Raw genomic sequence first — 13,906 nt, 5'->3', positions numbered from 1 at the left:
AACTGGTCCAGCGCTTGACCTTGAAGGAGTGCTTCATCCTCCACAGCATCCCAAGTCCCTGCTCCCAGCTCCTCCTTCCCCCGGCCTTTGTCTGTCCAGTCCATTTAGACAGCAAATTGCGAGGCAGGGGCTGTCTGGCTGTACATCAGTGAGCATAATGGAGCTGTGTCCTCAGCACAGGCCTGCAGGCAGTAATGTAATATAAGTAATAATAGTAATAATAATAATAATGGACGATGGGCATTAGGCTGAGTATTGGTTAAGCGGCTGCAAAACCAGATCTAAAATTATCCTGCAGAGCTGAGGGAGCATCTCCAAACATTCCCAAGAAGAAGACATGGGATTTGGCTGGGAGGCAGCTCACAGCTCATCCTGCTTCACTTTCGGGCTCAGAAAGGGTCTTGTGACTATCTCTGGTTTTTGGAACAGGTCAGACTTTGCCTAAAGGCTTTGCAGGCTCACGCTGGACCACAAGTGCTCATCGAAGGAGGTGCTGCCCGAGCACACATCATGCATCCATCCTTCTGCCCCATGCTGAAATGGATGCCTTGCGGCCGTTAAATATCCCCTGGCATTTTCCCTGAGAAGAGGGACATTAAACTCCATGTCTTAGCCAAATGTCAGTCTACGTAATTTAATTCTGCCTCCCTAAGTAGTATGAATTGAACTGACCTTCTGTCTAGGCAACTGTATACTCGTGCTCAGAGACTGAATTTCTTACAGGGGACAGCACGTTCATCCTCACACAGTCCCTCCAAGATACTCTGCGTATTCACTGCCCCAGAGCTGCAGTGGAGACAATTGGGCAACCTCCCCAGGGTCACACAATGGACGTGTGGCCGGTGCTGCCACCTTCCTCCTGTGCTGAGCATGTCCCCTTCTAAGCAGCCACGACCCAATAGCCTGGGATGGGGTGAGGCAGGAAAACATGATAATAAAACCCTCGGTTACTATCCATCCAACTATTTTTGGGTGCAAATCCTCTGTGACCACACCTAAGCAAGCCCTTCTGCCCTCCCTTGCTTGGCTGCAGCCCTGCCATTTCACCAGAATAATCAGAGCTGCCAGGATGTTACATTTTAAATGCTGTGCATCTTCTCCTGCTCATCCGCCCCATGTTCACATCAGGAGAAAGAATGGCGTTGCCACTGAGGTGGGATGCTGGCACTGTGGTGCTGTCCCTGCTCTGCTGTGGGATGCTCTTGGAAGTGGGGGATACATCACAGAAGAACATTCCCAGTCATCATGAAGGGGAAGGGTAGCCCCTAGCACACTGCACCACTCCTGCCTGGTACCTTTCTTTGCCTCAAGCCTTCTCCTATCTTCCTCCAGCCCTTCTCCCACTTCCTCCTGACTTGGGACTGGAGCTGTGATGCCCACAAGGCTTTGCACAGCCCTTCCCTCACAATGCTCACCTTTATTAATATTTATATCTTTGCAGAAAACATAATTATGAAAACAATTTCCAGCTGCGAGACAGGGCAGGAGGCAGCCTGGATGTCCTAGCAATGAAAGATGGGGGTCAGAGAGCTGGAAACCCTCTTCCAGTGATGACTGGGAATGGAAACACAGAGCAGCCCCTTGCAGCTGGCTGCTAACAGGCAGCATCATGCGACCGCCAGCAAGGCATCGGCTCCGGATATCAAAAGAAAGCACCACTCATTTTCCACTCAATTAGAGTCCGTCTTCTGAGCGGCTGGGGAAGGGATTTGCTGCTGAGGACACCGGTGGAGGAGGAAGGAAGCAAAACCAAAAGAGGTCACCTCTTCCCAGGGGTCTTTTTGTGGCTGGCCAGTGGGTGGTCCCAGCAGACACGAAGTAAGGGCTTCACACCCCTCAGCCCTTTGCAACAAGCGAGTACCATAGTTTTGTTTCAAGCCCCAGGTTTCTCTGCACCTCCATCTGGCAAAGCAAAATTCAAAGATGAGATCTCTGACTGGTGGCATCTGCTGGGTGCCACCAACTGTTGGGACACAGGCTCTACTCTACACTGCTGCAGCTGCAGCTGCAGAGTGCAGACCTCCAAAAGGTGCAGACATGCAAGGCAACCTAGGGCTCTCCTCCCACCAGAAGCCCCTCAGGCAGAATTGCCAGGCAAAATACAATAGTGGAGCACACTTGTTTTAATCAAAAACAACATTGAGAAGGTTCAAGGAGAAGCTTGATGCAGGATAAGTGGCTGTTGTTGAGTTCATCCTGGAACATCTCTGCTACGCCTGCTGACTGCCTGCTTACTCACCTCTGCGCTTCTTACACACTACAGCTATAAAAAATCCTAAAGGGGAAAATTTCACAGCCGTGCAGAAAGTGGAGATTTTAAGGTCGTAAGATAGTGAAGTGCTGTGCTGTCATATCACCCCTTAAGTGCCTTTGAGCATCTGCCACGGGGTTCTGGGGGTCTCACACCCTTGCAACAGCTGGAACACATCTAGCCAAAGGCAGTGGTATTGCACCCATGCTAGCAGCTGGCTGTGCTCATTGCTGCTCTGACCCAGCTGGGTTCAAGCTCCTGGGCTGAATCTGGATTGTGCCGGTGCTGGGCCGGGTGTGCTTCCCAGGGGGGATGCCCTTGTATGCTGGAGGGGGACCGGCAGATTCCTCCTGCTGAGGTGGTGCCGGCTGCTTTACTCAGGAGTGGCACCAGATGTTCTTGAAGCCAGGCAGGGCATGGGTGGGATGCAGATGTTACAGGAGGATGCCCTGAACTCCGGGAGGAGGGAATGCATGGAACTTGGAAAATGCAGCTTAATTGCTGCCCTGGGTCTGTTGTCCGGAGGTTACCTTCATTTAAGGAGTGTATCTTCCACAAAGACAACAATTTCCATTTAAAAACACCCAAGTGACTAAAACTCCACCGCTGCCCTTCTAAGCTCCTTGCCTTGTTATTAAAGTTCACAGTGCACCAAAGAATAGGAACTCTGGACATGAACCACAGCAGTGAGGACACAAAAGGACAGTGCCAGACCCTGCTCCGAAATAATTTCCCTGCTCTGTTCTGAACTGGCACCTTGTTTCTTGTTTGATGTTTTTCAGGACTTAGAGTAGAAAGGGAAAATCTGGGACAGCAGTGGAGCTCTTCTTCCTGCACTCTGGCAATTCCAGCTGCTCAGGACTGGCACACGCATCATGTCCATAGCATTGACTGACTGCTGGCTGCATTTCAGGCATTCATTTATTTGATTCTCTGGTCCAGTAATTGCCTCATGTAAACAGCAAATTGTTTTTTGACCCGTTCCTGAATTTGTCTTTCTCTCATTTTTCCTGCTCCTTTAAAACAGACAGTCTTGTCTCCTCACCAGCCGTGGTTTGCCTTTGGCAGGTGGCAAAAGCCCCGTGCCCAGCTCCCTGCTTTGCCACATTTCCCACTGAACTGCTTGCTCCACAATGGTCCACTACTGGAGGAGTGCCATCAGCAGAGCTGAGTCCTCTCTGCTTCGATTGGTGCCAGGCAGATGCTCAGCTGTAGCCTTGCACAGGTGTGGGAGATGAAGCAGCACACATGCGCAGCTGTTATGGCACCGTGGCTGTTCCTGCTGCCTCGCAGAGCTCTGCTGGGTACTTACAGCCAGGGTAAGATGTCAGGGTAAGATAAATCCAGATGCAGGATGCTCAGAGGACCACAGCAGCCACAGAGGGTCAGCTTTGCTACCACGTCTGGGCTGTGCCAGTGCTATGCATGCACATGTAATTGTAATTTGTCTTCCAGTGCTAATTTCTGCAAATCTGCTTCCAGCATGAAGAAAAAATTTCTATTTTAGCGACATTCAGAGGTGTGAGAAGGGCAGTGCCATGAACCATACTGATTCCCCAGCCCTCTGCCCTGGTACGTGACAGCTGCTTCCCCAGCCCCTAGCTAAGAGAAGCTTAGCACCCCAGGAGACCTGGACCACAGAGTATAGGACCAGGCAGAACACCAGGGACCACCATGGGGGCTGCCCATCTGCACTCTGTCCTGCTTCCCCAGGATGCCCACGCACCAGTATGCCCACATGGTAGCCCCTACACCACACCCCTAAGCATCCTTGGGCAGGAGCACACATCCCACAGCAAAACCCAAATGCCACAATCCTTTGTGTGGTTTTGGCAGGGCTAGGAGGATAGGGGGACTCCAGCATGGCTCATACCCCAGCTCTCTCATGCATGGGCAGAGACTTGGGGAGCCTGACGCTCCCTATTGTTGCAGTGGGAGATGCAGTGTACAGATCAAACCAACCCCAACACTGGCTTGGAGAGGCCAGCTGCTGCCACGGAAGTTACCTATGGTGAACTCGTCAAAGGTGAGAGTGGTGGAGTTTTTGCCCAGAGCATTCGTGACTGTCAGAGTGACCTTGTACTTCACTGTTGAGAAGAGCTGGAGGTATCTGATGTGACACCTGTTTTTGGGAAAGATGTCCTTCTCGCAGACCATCTCTCTCGTGCCATGTCTGGAAGCAGGAAGAGAAGAGCTGTTAGCTACAGACCAGCACTCAGAGTGGGGATGCACCCACACAGCTGGAGAGGAGCAGCATGGTGTTCCCACTCTGCCCAAGGTCCCCATGTGCCAGAACCCCTGCAGCCATCATCTTGGGAGAGAATTTCACATGGGGATGTGTTATTTTGGATGGAAGCCTGCAGAGAGACTGGGGTGAAGGTGTTTGTGCTGGCTCCCAGAAATTGCTGCTGCTGCTCTTCCCCTGTGCTGCTGCAAGGATGAGACCTTGCTGCAGCTAGGGCTGGTGCTGCCTCTCCTGTGGGAGGATCAGGGTCTGTCTTTTTTCTACTCAAGAAACAAGCCCCAAACGCAAAGGCATGGCATTAGAAGGGTTGTTCCAGGACCCCTTCAGAGGGTGATGAGTGATGCCATGCCATGGCCAAAACTGGCCACAGCCAGTGTAGGACAGGAGGGAGCACAGCTGTGCCAAACTTGCTGAAAAACAGAAGAAACAACCTCCACCACAGAGGAGTGGTATGGACAGGATGGACTTCGGGAACACAGAAAGGGGATCTAGGAGTTGGCCTCAAAGCCTCGAGGCACCCAGATCCACACCTAGGCCCATAGGTCTCCCTCTAGAGCTTCAGAACTCTAGTTTACACCCCAGATATTGGGGCTTCTAGGCTCCAAGGCTTCCCTATACACCTGCCCCTTAGCCTAAAGATTTTATTCCTTATAGTCAACCCTCTAGGCCTCTAGGATTCTAGGCCTCTAAGCTTGTAGGCAGTCACCTCTGGGGAAATGGGATCTTTCTTGGGACGAAGTCCCTGTGTCAAGTGTGGAAGTCCCTGGAACATCCCTTCTAGGGCCCATCTTTCAGACACTGAACCCATGTGCTCAGCACAGCTGACCCACAGCACTACCTGGAACTTGCTCTGGGCTATGGGAACAAAGTGTTCTCCCTCCCGGGCACTTACATGACAGAGATGTTGAAGGAGTTGGGGATGTAGGTAGGGCTGGGCAGGTGCCAGCTGCAGTAGAAACCCTTCGGGTAGTTGTTGGACCGACACATCAGCACTGGCTCTTTTGGGGGGACTGCCAAGGAAAGAGAAAAAGAAATTATTCATCCAGGTGGACTTATCACCAGCTCCTAAACATGGAGAGGTCCCTCCCCTCCAACCACACCCCAAGGTCCAGCTGAGAGCTTGCCTCCTCCCCTTGCAGGTCACCAGCTCTGATGAGATAAAGGATGGCAGAGAAGGTTGGCAGGTACTGGGGAAATTATCTTCGAGATTGCTACAGAGAGATGTTTCTGATGGGGAGGATGTGCTGCTCTCTTGACCCCATTAAGCTGCAGCGCTCACAGCTTTCTCCACCGAGTCCCCAGGGAGCGCTAAACTTCTTGTTGAGGGATGATCCTCAGGAAGACCTGAGGTCCTTAAAGGGATGGAGAAGGATCGCTTATGACAAGATGCAGAGAAGCAGCCTGAAACCAGCAGGGAAAATCCAGCCCTGCAGGAACAGCTGTACTATTGCTCTCAGCAGCGAGGCACAGCATCCTGTCCCCAAGTGCTCATGCTGCACTCGGCTTTCCCGAATATACAAGCAAATATCACAGCGTGCAGGAGTGCAGCAGAGCGGCAGGAAGCCTCCATGAAACACTCATGTGGGAGGAAGAACTGTGATACCTTTCAGCTGATAAATTTTGCCCTTGCAGGTTAGTAACACACTAAAATTACCGAAGTTAACCCCTTTCAGTACATGCACACTCACACTGCTAGAAGCAGCACCATGGCATGGCACCTTGAAATAAGATGCGCTCCCTTGGCTGGATGGGGGAAACTGAGGCACAGGGCTTGTGCATGCTCCATTGCCCTGGGGCAGGATGGAGCAAGCAGGCGGCACAGAGCAGGCAGGCAGGGACTGGGATGCGGAGGGGTCGGCAGGCTGCTCTGATAGGAGATGTGTGTTCCCCCTAATGGCTATTTCAGCCTTCAGATGGCAGACGAAGGCCAGAGCCTTGTAATGAGCCTCCCAGGTAAATTATTTAAGCAGATCCTCCGCAGCTAATTGCAAGGCCAGAGACAAGGGCCTTCTTCCCACTACATCTCTGTCCTCCTCCTTCTCCTGTGGCTGTCCTTAACCCCTTCCCTGTCCCACAAATACCCTAAGGGTGAGCCTGCAACAAGCTGAGGGCAGCATCGCCCTTTGCAGGGGCCAACAGGAGGGCTCTGGGGGCCCCTGGGAGATGTCATGGAGGGGTGAAGTGGTGCAGGGGACTTCGGGACAGGCTCCGGTGTCCCAGCGACCGCGCGGTGGCGGTGTGGGCTCACAGCACCCGCCTGGCACGGTGGCTGGGATGGGGATGGGAATGGGGCTGGGAGTATGGCAATGAGAGTGCTGGGAGGATGCCATGAGGCTCTCCTGCTGCGTTCAGCACTGCACAGCTCCTGCAGGACAGCGGGAGCCAGTCCAGGCTTTGGATATAGGGCAGCCCCAATGCCCTGCACGGTCCCTTACCCTAACTGTAATTAGCCTAGCTGATAATAATTTATCTTTGCAATTACACCAGATTCAGCTCTCAGCAATCTCAGGGTTGGCCTCGTGTCCCTGCTTTGCTTTGCCAGGGAAAGGGGACTGCTCGCTGCTGCCCACTCCCATCCCTACTCTGCAGCAGTCTGCAAAGGTGCTGCATCTTCATGGAGACAATGTGCACCACGCTGGGGTCAGGGGTATGGACTCAGTCCCTAGCTTCTGTGCTTGTGGCAGTCTCTACCATTCAGCTGCAGTGCCTTTAAGCAGTGAGAGGTGGAAGGGGTGCCCGAGAAAGGAGATGGAACCATCTGTGTGTCTTCCTCCTTTGTGCCTATCCTCAGCCAGTACAAAGCCAGGCAGATGTGCCACCTGGAGACGTGACTGTGACACCACATGGCCCACTGTGGCCATGACCCCAGGTGCCACTAGGGAGGGAGCACCAAGCCCCCTGTGAGATGTGATGGTGCACCAGGAGGGGGCTGTGGACACCTTTTCTGAGCTGGTGGCAAGTCCCATCACTCTATGGCCTGCAACCCTGCTCCTCTCCTGGCCTTGGCAAGAAAATCCTTGCCAGCACAGCTCATCCTACCCATCAAAGGCTCTTACAGACAGCAAATAAAATAGCAGGCTCCAATCGATCCTGCACTCCATAATGCTGTCTTTGGAGGTGGGCCAGGCTGATGGCCGATAGAGAGAGCAAGAAAGGCAGCGAAGGAAAACTGAGCCATCAGGGAGTATTAAAGGCTTTTTCTGTCCTGAGGATCTCGGAAGGCTTTGGGCAGCGTGTCTGGGTGCACAAAGCCCAGCACCCCCCTTCCCCTCCCTTCCCTTCCCTGTCCCACCAGGCTGATGTCCAGCCCTGAGCCCCTGCAGCCCCAGGCCAGTGATGGCCTCACACAGCCCCTAGAGCTCAGGCTCAAGGCTCAGCCTCCTGCAGCACGGGCACTTCTCAGAGGCACACGGGAGTGACCGCCTGCAGCCTCCCTAATCCTGGCAAATATTTACTTCCCTGTCGCCTTGTGGAGCTGCCGAGCTCCATCAAGGCAGAGCTCCTTTCCTCTCGCTGCAAACACTGCCTGCCCTCTCTAATCTGCCTATTAACCTCTTGCATGGCAGGAAGCCACCTCTCCCACGTGCTCTGCCGACGTCAGCTCTGCACGCCCGGGGTGGCTAATGTGTGGGCCATGGCTCCTTCCCATCCCCATTACCCCCATTACCCCCTCTGCACAGCTGCTGCAAAAAGCTCCAGGGGGTGAACAGGCTCAACCCACTCACAGGGATGCATTCACTCGTGCAATGTCCTTGCAAAACGCACAACTCTGTCAGGTAGTAAGATCTGCTCAACCATCATTACCATGCTGCAAACCCGGCAGAAGACCCATGTCAGGGATGGGGTTGCTCTCCCCATCCTGAACTGCATCCCTCTGACCAATGCCCTTCTGTCTCGTTAGAAATCACTGCTGCCTGAGCAGCGCCAGCACTCTGCCTGGCTGGGGACAGCGCAGGGACGGCCCCTGAGGATTAAAGCAGCCTTGGAATCCCAGCACAGGGTTCTGTCTCTCTTGCCACCTCTAAAGCCCAGTTGCCTTTGTACCCTGAGTCCCACTGAGTACAGAAAAAAGAGTAACCGATCCATTTTAGAAACCACTAAAAATGATCTACAATAGCTTTTCCTAGCCCTGCTAGGTCATGAGATAATGGACATTAAAATTGTGGCATTTTTATATATAGAAAAGTTATTTTAGGTCATTTTTAGAGGTTTCTGAAATGGATCAGTTGTAATTTTCCTCTCCTGCTGAGGGCTGAATGTACTAAAGATGCCTTGTTCCACAGGTGGAGGGATACAAAAAAATAGTACCCATAAAACTTTTAAGAGGTCTCTAAAACACTTCTGTAGGAGGTATTTCTTCTCTTTCACTTGGGGCACATTCAGGCCCCAGGCTGCAGGGGATACCGATGTTACAGTGCGCTCGCAGGATGACCTGCATAACTCATCATCCCCAGCTCGTGCCAGCAAAACCTCCAGGGCCCATGACAGCATCGCGTGCTCCCGCCAGATCTCTGGCTGTTACACAGCCCGCCCGTGTGCAGGCATGCTGCCCACGCAGGGGGCAGCTCCAGCACAATGCTCACTCCTGCCTCTCCTGTGCCCTGCTTCTGCAAAGCCTCCTCTGATCAATGATGGTTTTTGCAAGACCACCACATCTTGTAGCAGCACTGGGCTCATTTGCAAGCAAGCATAAGTAAAAATGCACCAAGTGGCCAAAAGCAAACCTGAGGGCACAGCAAGGACCCAACCAGGTTGGAGACACTAGCCTGGAGCAGAGATATCAGCATGGCATGCAGGAGCAGCAGGCCAGCACACACATCTGGCCATGCCCATTTGTTGCACACAAACCGGTTGCAAACACTATGCATTATTTATCTAATGCCACTTTTCCAAAATTGCCTGCATAAAACAGGCTGGTAGGAAATAACAAAGAAAATAGCAATGAATAAATTATATTTCCACTGCCCGGCTGAGCACGGGAGCATACATCAGCCGCACACCTGTGCACTCCCAGTAGCACAGCTGTCACTGGGATGGTCCATTCTGTTGCCCCAAATGTTGGGATGTGGCCATGACCCATTGCTGGAGCAAGGGAAGGAGGTGATGCTCTGACTGAGCTTCTCTTTGCTCTGTTATCCCTGGACTGTACTGTTCTTGGGACGAGGTTTCACCCCACTTCGAGTTGCATGACCTCTTTCCAAGTCACTTGAAGCCACCCCAGCCTCAGCAAGGGACATTTCCAGGGAACATCCTTCCATTTGGAAATACGCACCAGAACAAGACCTCTCTGCAACCTGAGCCATCACAAGTGAGCACCAGAGATGTCCATGCTCAGCCAGCACCCAGTCCAGCCCCAAGCCCTTCTGTGACAACAACAATGCACATGAAAAAACTCCTGGTTGTTCTTCTCTGGGATGTTCCCAAATGGGCCAGGGAGACGGTGGCCGTGCCTGTTCCCACTGCAGGGACCTGAGGCAGTGACTGAAGTCCCCAAGACCTGAGACCTGCTGCCACCTGGAGCCAGCTCCCCAGCCTCAAGGAGTGAGAATTTATTCCCTAGAAGGTGCTGAATAAAAGGGTGGACTCAGCAAAAGATAAATTTCTTAAAGGCCCTGTTTTACACTGATTAGGGCTCATAAACCAAGCTATGGATTTTCTCATTTCCCTTGCAGAAAATTCACACCGAGAGGCAGTGCTGTAAATTTGGGGAAGAGGCACACAGCATTACTCACCCATAACAGAGTTCAGAGCCCTGCTTTAAGCGCAAAGCACAGTGCAAGCTCCGAGCCCTAAAAGCCACCTCTCAGCAGGCTGGAGGGATGAGTGAGAGCCCCCCAAGTCCTGCAGGTGACCCTCTTTGGGATACAGGTGCCACTGGGATCACTGTATTGGGAGGGTGCTGGGGGGTCCCTGGGACCCTGATGTTCCCTGGAGCCAATGCAGCAGAGAACCGCTTGCTACCAGCCTGCCCTCTGTCAGAAAGCACAGAGCAGCTTTGCTCTGCAACGGTATTAAATATTGAACAAAGGCAAGCAAATCCGTTATCTGGGATAATTGGGAGTAAATAAAACATTTAACCAAACCAAATGCAGCTGTTTCTACTTGGAGCCGGCACAACAGCGGGGAAGCCAGCTCAGCTACTCCGCGTCCCTGTTACGGCAGCTGATTATTGTTTTGTGTATAACGGTAGCACCGCCAGCCCACGGACAAGGACGGGACCCGCAGTGCTGTGTGCCCACAGGAGCAGGGTCTGGTGGAGCAGGAGGGCAGGATGCGGCCACTGGAGCAGCACGCTGGGCACAGGGAGACCACAGCAGGGCTGGGATTTGCTCTCCAGCCCAGGGAGTTCACGTCCAGGCCAGCTTTCCTCCCCCAGCACCTCTGTGAGGAGATTTGTGTGTAACATAAACCATTTCAGAGCCAGGTCACTGGTTCGCACATAGCCTGGGGCAGGAATGACCAAACCTCCTTACCAGCTGCTCAGCAGCCTCTGGGACCCGGTGTGCTGGGGCTCCAGCCAGGTCCTGTATAGGGAGCTGCGCACATCCCCAAGGTATTATCCCACCGAGGGAGGTGCTGGCAAATCTAGCCAAAGGGATGAAGAATGTGTCCCCATCCATGGCACAGGTCTGGAGCATCCTGGGTTGCTCATTACTTGCTCACCTCTGGGGTCTTTCCACCCTTCTGACTTGGCAAGCAGAGCTTGATGCATCCCCTGCAGCTCTCACCCAAACACTGGGTTTATCCCCTCTGGAAAGGCTGGAAAGAATTCAGGGAATGAAATCCATCGCATTTTCCACTTTGTCAAAATAATCTCTGTTTCCAGGGGAGGGGGATTACCCTTCATTTTCCAGCCCCTCTCTTCCATCTGGGGCTGGATGCATGGTGCCAAGCTGACGTAGGGACCAAGTGATCCCTTGTACCCGGACATGTTTCCCAGTGCCTGTTCCTCACCTCAAAGAGCTCACAGCTGGTACATGTGGGAGCATATCACAGCCCCAACCTCTGGAGAGGAGTGGCTATCCCTCAATAAAAGATCTGGGTGATCAGCCAGAGCTGCTCCAAAGCATTTGTTTGCTGCTGTGCCCAGTTTCATCATGAGCCACACATACAGACCTGGGAACAGCCTGCGCAGAAGCATTCCCCACAAGCTCTGCTGGAAGCAGCAGCAAGGGAGCATCCCTGCATGAAGATAATAGAGAGCCTGAGGGCCTGTGCCACGGTTCTTCATGCCTGTGGTATTTGCTGAAGGGGACTCAGAATCCCTCTTCTCCCTCTTTTCCTGGCTCCAGGCACAAAACCCCACAGAATCTGCACCATGCAGTAACCCTGCCCTCTCCATCACCTTACTTTGTAAGCAAGCACTCCTTCTTTCCTGCCTCCACACATGAAGAAGACAGGGAAAATACCCAGTGCAATCAGATGAAACTGAGACCATCGGCAGTCATGTATCCTCAGCAAAGCTGTCCCACCAGAACTCCTGGAAATTATAAATTTATCCAGGAAGAGCCTCTGGAGAGAAGCTACAAGCTCTCTGTCATGTACTGAGCAGCAGGAGAGCTGCGAATATTACCAGCTTTCGCACCCAGCTGGGGAAGAGCAGACTGCCCCTGGCAGCCAGCAGCTTTCCAAAATTGCCTTTTCTCTCCTCATCCTCCTCAAGTCGCAGCCTGGATGCATCCCCAGCTCTGCACTGCAGGATGCTGTCCCGCTAACATGGATGGGTATCTCACACCACAGGAGATGGAGAGAAAGGAGGAGGAGATTTCTGGCTTTCTGAAGGAGAGAAAGGGATGTATTTGTGCTTTGCTTCTCTGCTCATTCTCAGCATCCCAGGACTCTGCCTCACATCCTCCTGTGCCCATTCCTAAGCATTGGTGGTTTCCTCCTCCTGCCAGCTGGCAAATGAGGTGCAGACATCTCGAGAAAATGGCTAGGCTGGAGCCAGAGGTCCCCTGAGACATGCTGGAGTCAGCTGTAGGGAGCTCACATATGATCAAAATGTGCCTCATATGGATTGTCTCCGTGCTGTTCACACCCCAAAGCCACGTGAGTCCCTGCAGCAGCAGCCAGCCTCACTAGCATGGCCAGCAAAGTCACCTGCCTCCTTCCCAGATGTCCTTTTGCGTAACATACCCTAGAAAATCCCAGCATGGACTCTGCGGGGGATGGGACTGAGACGGACACCTCTGGTGCTGATGTTCAGGCTGCCCGGGGATGCTGCCTTCCCAGTAATGATGTGCAACTGGGAAGATGATCAATTTGTCCCAAGACATGAAGTCTCAACACCAACTCCTCAGTTCCCACCCTCTTGCTTTAAGAAAACACCAGTCAGACCTGTGGCTAACAGCAGGAGGGTCTCATGCTTGAGGCAAAATCCTCCCCTGTGCTGACAGCACTGTGAGGTGGAAGCAGGCAGGTGGAGGGAGACCACCTTCAGAGAACCGCTGCAGCTCACCCAAAGGGGTGTCCTGCAAGGGGATGAATGCCAGGAGGGAGTCTGGCTGTACTGGAAGGGGTCAGCTGATGCACCAACTCAGGTAAGAGTACTGCTGACACAGGCACTGCTTTTCCACATCTCCCCCATTTTTCAGGAGCCACGCAGGGAAGTGGCGTCAGCTCTTCAGGGGACAGAGACAAAATTAAAATCCCCACATCTCCAGCAGGGAAATGCTGGTGGCTTCGGGAGAGAACATGGGAACAGTGGTAGAGCATCCCAACAGTGCAGGAGCATCTCTCCTTGTTTTCTCCCATACCTTTGAGGCTAGCTCCTATCCTAAAAGAGCTGCTTCATCCCTAGTCCTGTATCTTCACTCTTACTTAAAAGCCTTCTTGTTACAAACCTGTCTCATCTTGCTCTCTCTTTTTTTTTTTTTAATACTCAGGACTGAATTAGGCCCTGGCCTCATTCTTATCTAATGGCAATGAGATCCTTGGGATGATATAAGTCACACAAACCCAGACATCACTGCACTTGGAAATAATAGCTGAATCTTTAACACAGACGACATCAAGGGAAGTCCCATTATTCAGCCCATCTCTAAAGAAACAGAGCTAAAAAAGGCTCCTCGCTTTATAAAAATGATGCTCATCTTCCTCAGACCACATCACAATGATTAAATTCCTGCATCTGGCAACAGGCAAACCCCATGGGATGCTCCTGATGTGCACGACCCGGGTAGTGGCAGCAGCTTCAGGAGCTCAGGGAGCCCCTACCCACCCACCCGAGGTGTGTAAAACAAAGTGAGAAGCACTTCCTGACATGATCACTCCCAGTGACTGCTTTTACCCTCTCTAATTATCATCTAGAAAATGTTTGCAAGGCTTCCTTCATTCCCTCCCCTCCCTGCTTCCCTCAGCTCGGCATCCCATCACATTCCCTTAATCTCCCCTTTAGGTCCTACACCATC

The 13,906-nt window shown here is 52.6% G+C and overlaps 1 protein-coding gene across 7 annotated transcripts in view; it reads right to left on the bottom strand.

The window, feature by feature from the left end:
* CNTFR (ciliary neurotrophic factor receptor) overlaps positions 1-13,906 on the bottom strand; it is a 174,877-nt gene that overhangs the window by 16,045 nt on the left and 144,926 nt on the right. For all 7 annotated transcript variants that reach the window (XM_021380425.1, XM_021380426.1, XM_021380427.1 and 4 more), the window contains 2 exons: positions 5,389-5,506; positions 4,258-4,424 (listed from right to left, as the gene is read on the bottom strand). In XM_021380425.1, coding sequence (XP_021236100.1) covers positions 4,258-4,424; positions 5,389-5,506 — 285 coding nt within the window. The remainder of the gene's footprint in view (positions 1-4,257; positions 4,425-5,388; positions 5,507-13,906) is intronic.

This window comes from Numida meleagris, chromosome Z (assembly GCF_002078875.1).
Source record: "Numida meleagris isolate 19003 breed g44 Domestic line chromosome Z, NumMel1.0, whole genome shotgun sequence".
In the NCBI taxonomy this organism is placed as follows: Eukaryota; Metazoa; Chordata; class Aves; order Galliformes; family Numididae; genus Numida; species Numida meleagris.
Note: the sequence above shows the minus strand (reverse complement) of the source record. Positions and strands in the feature narration are given on the sequence as shown.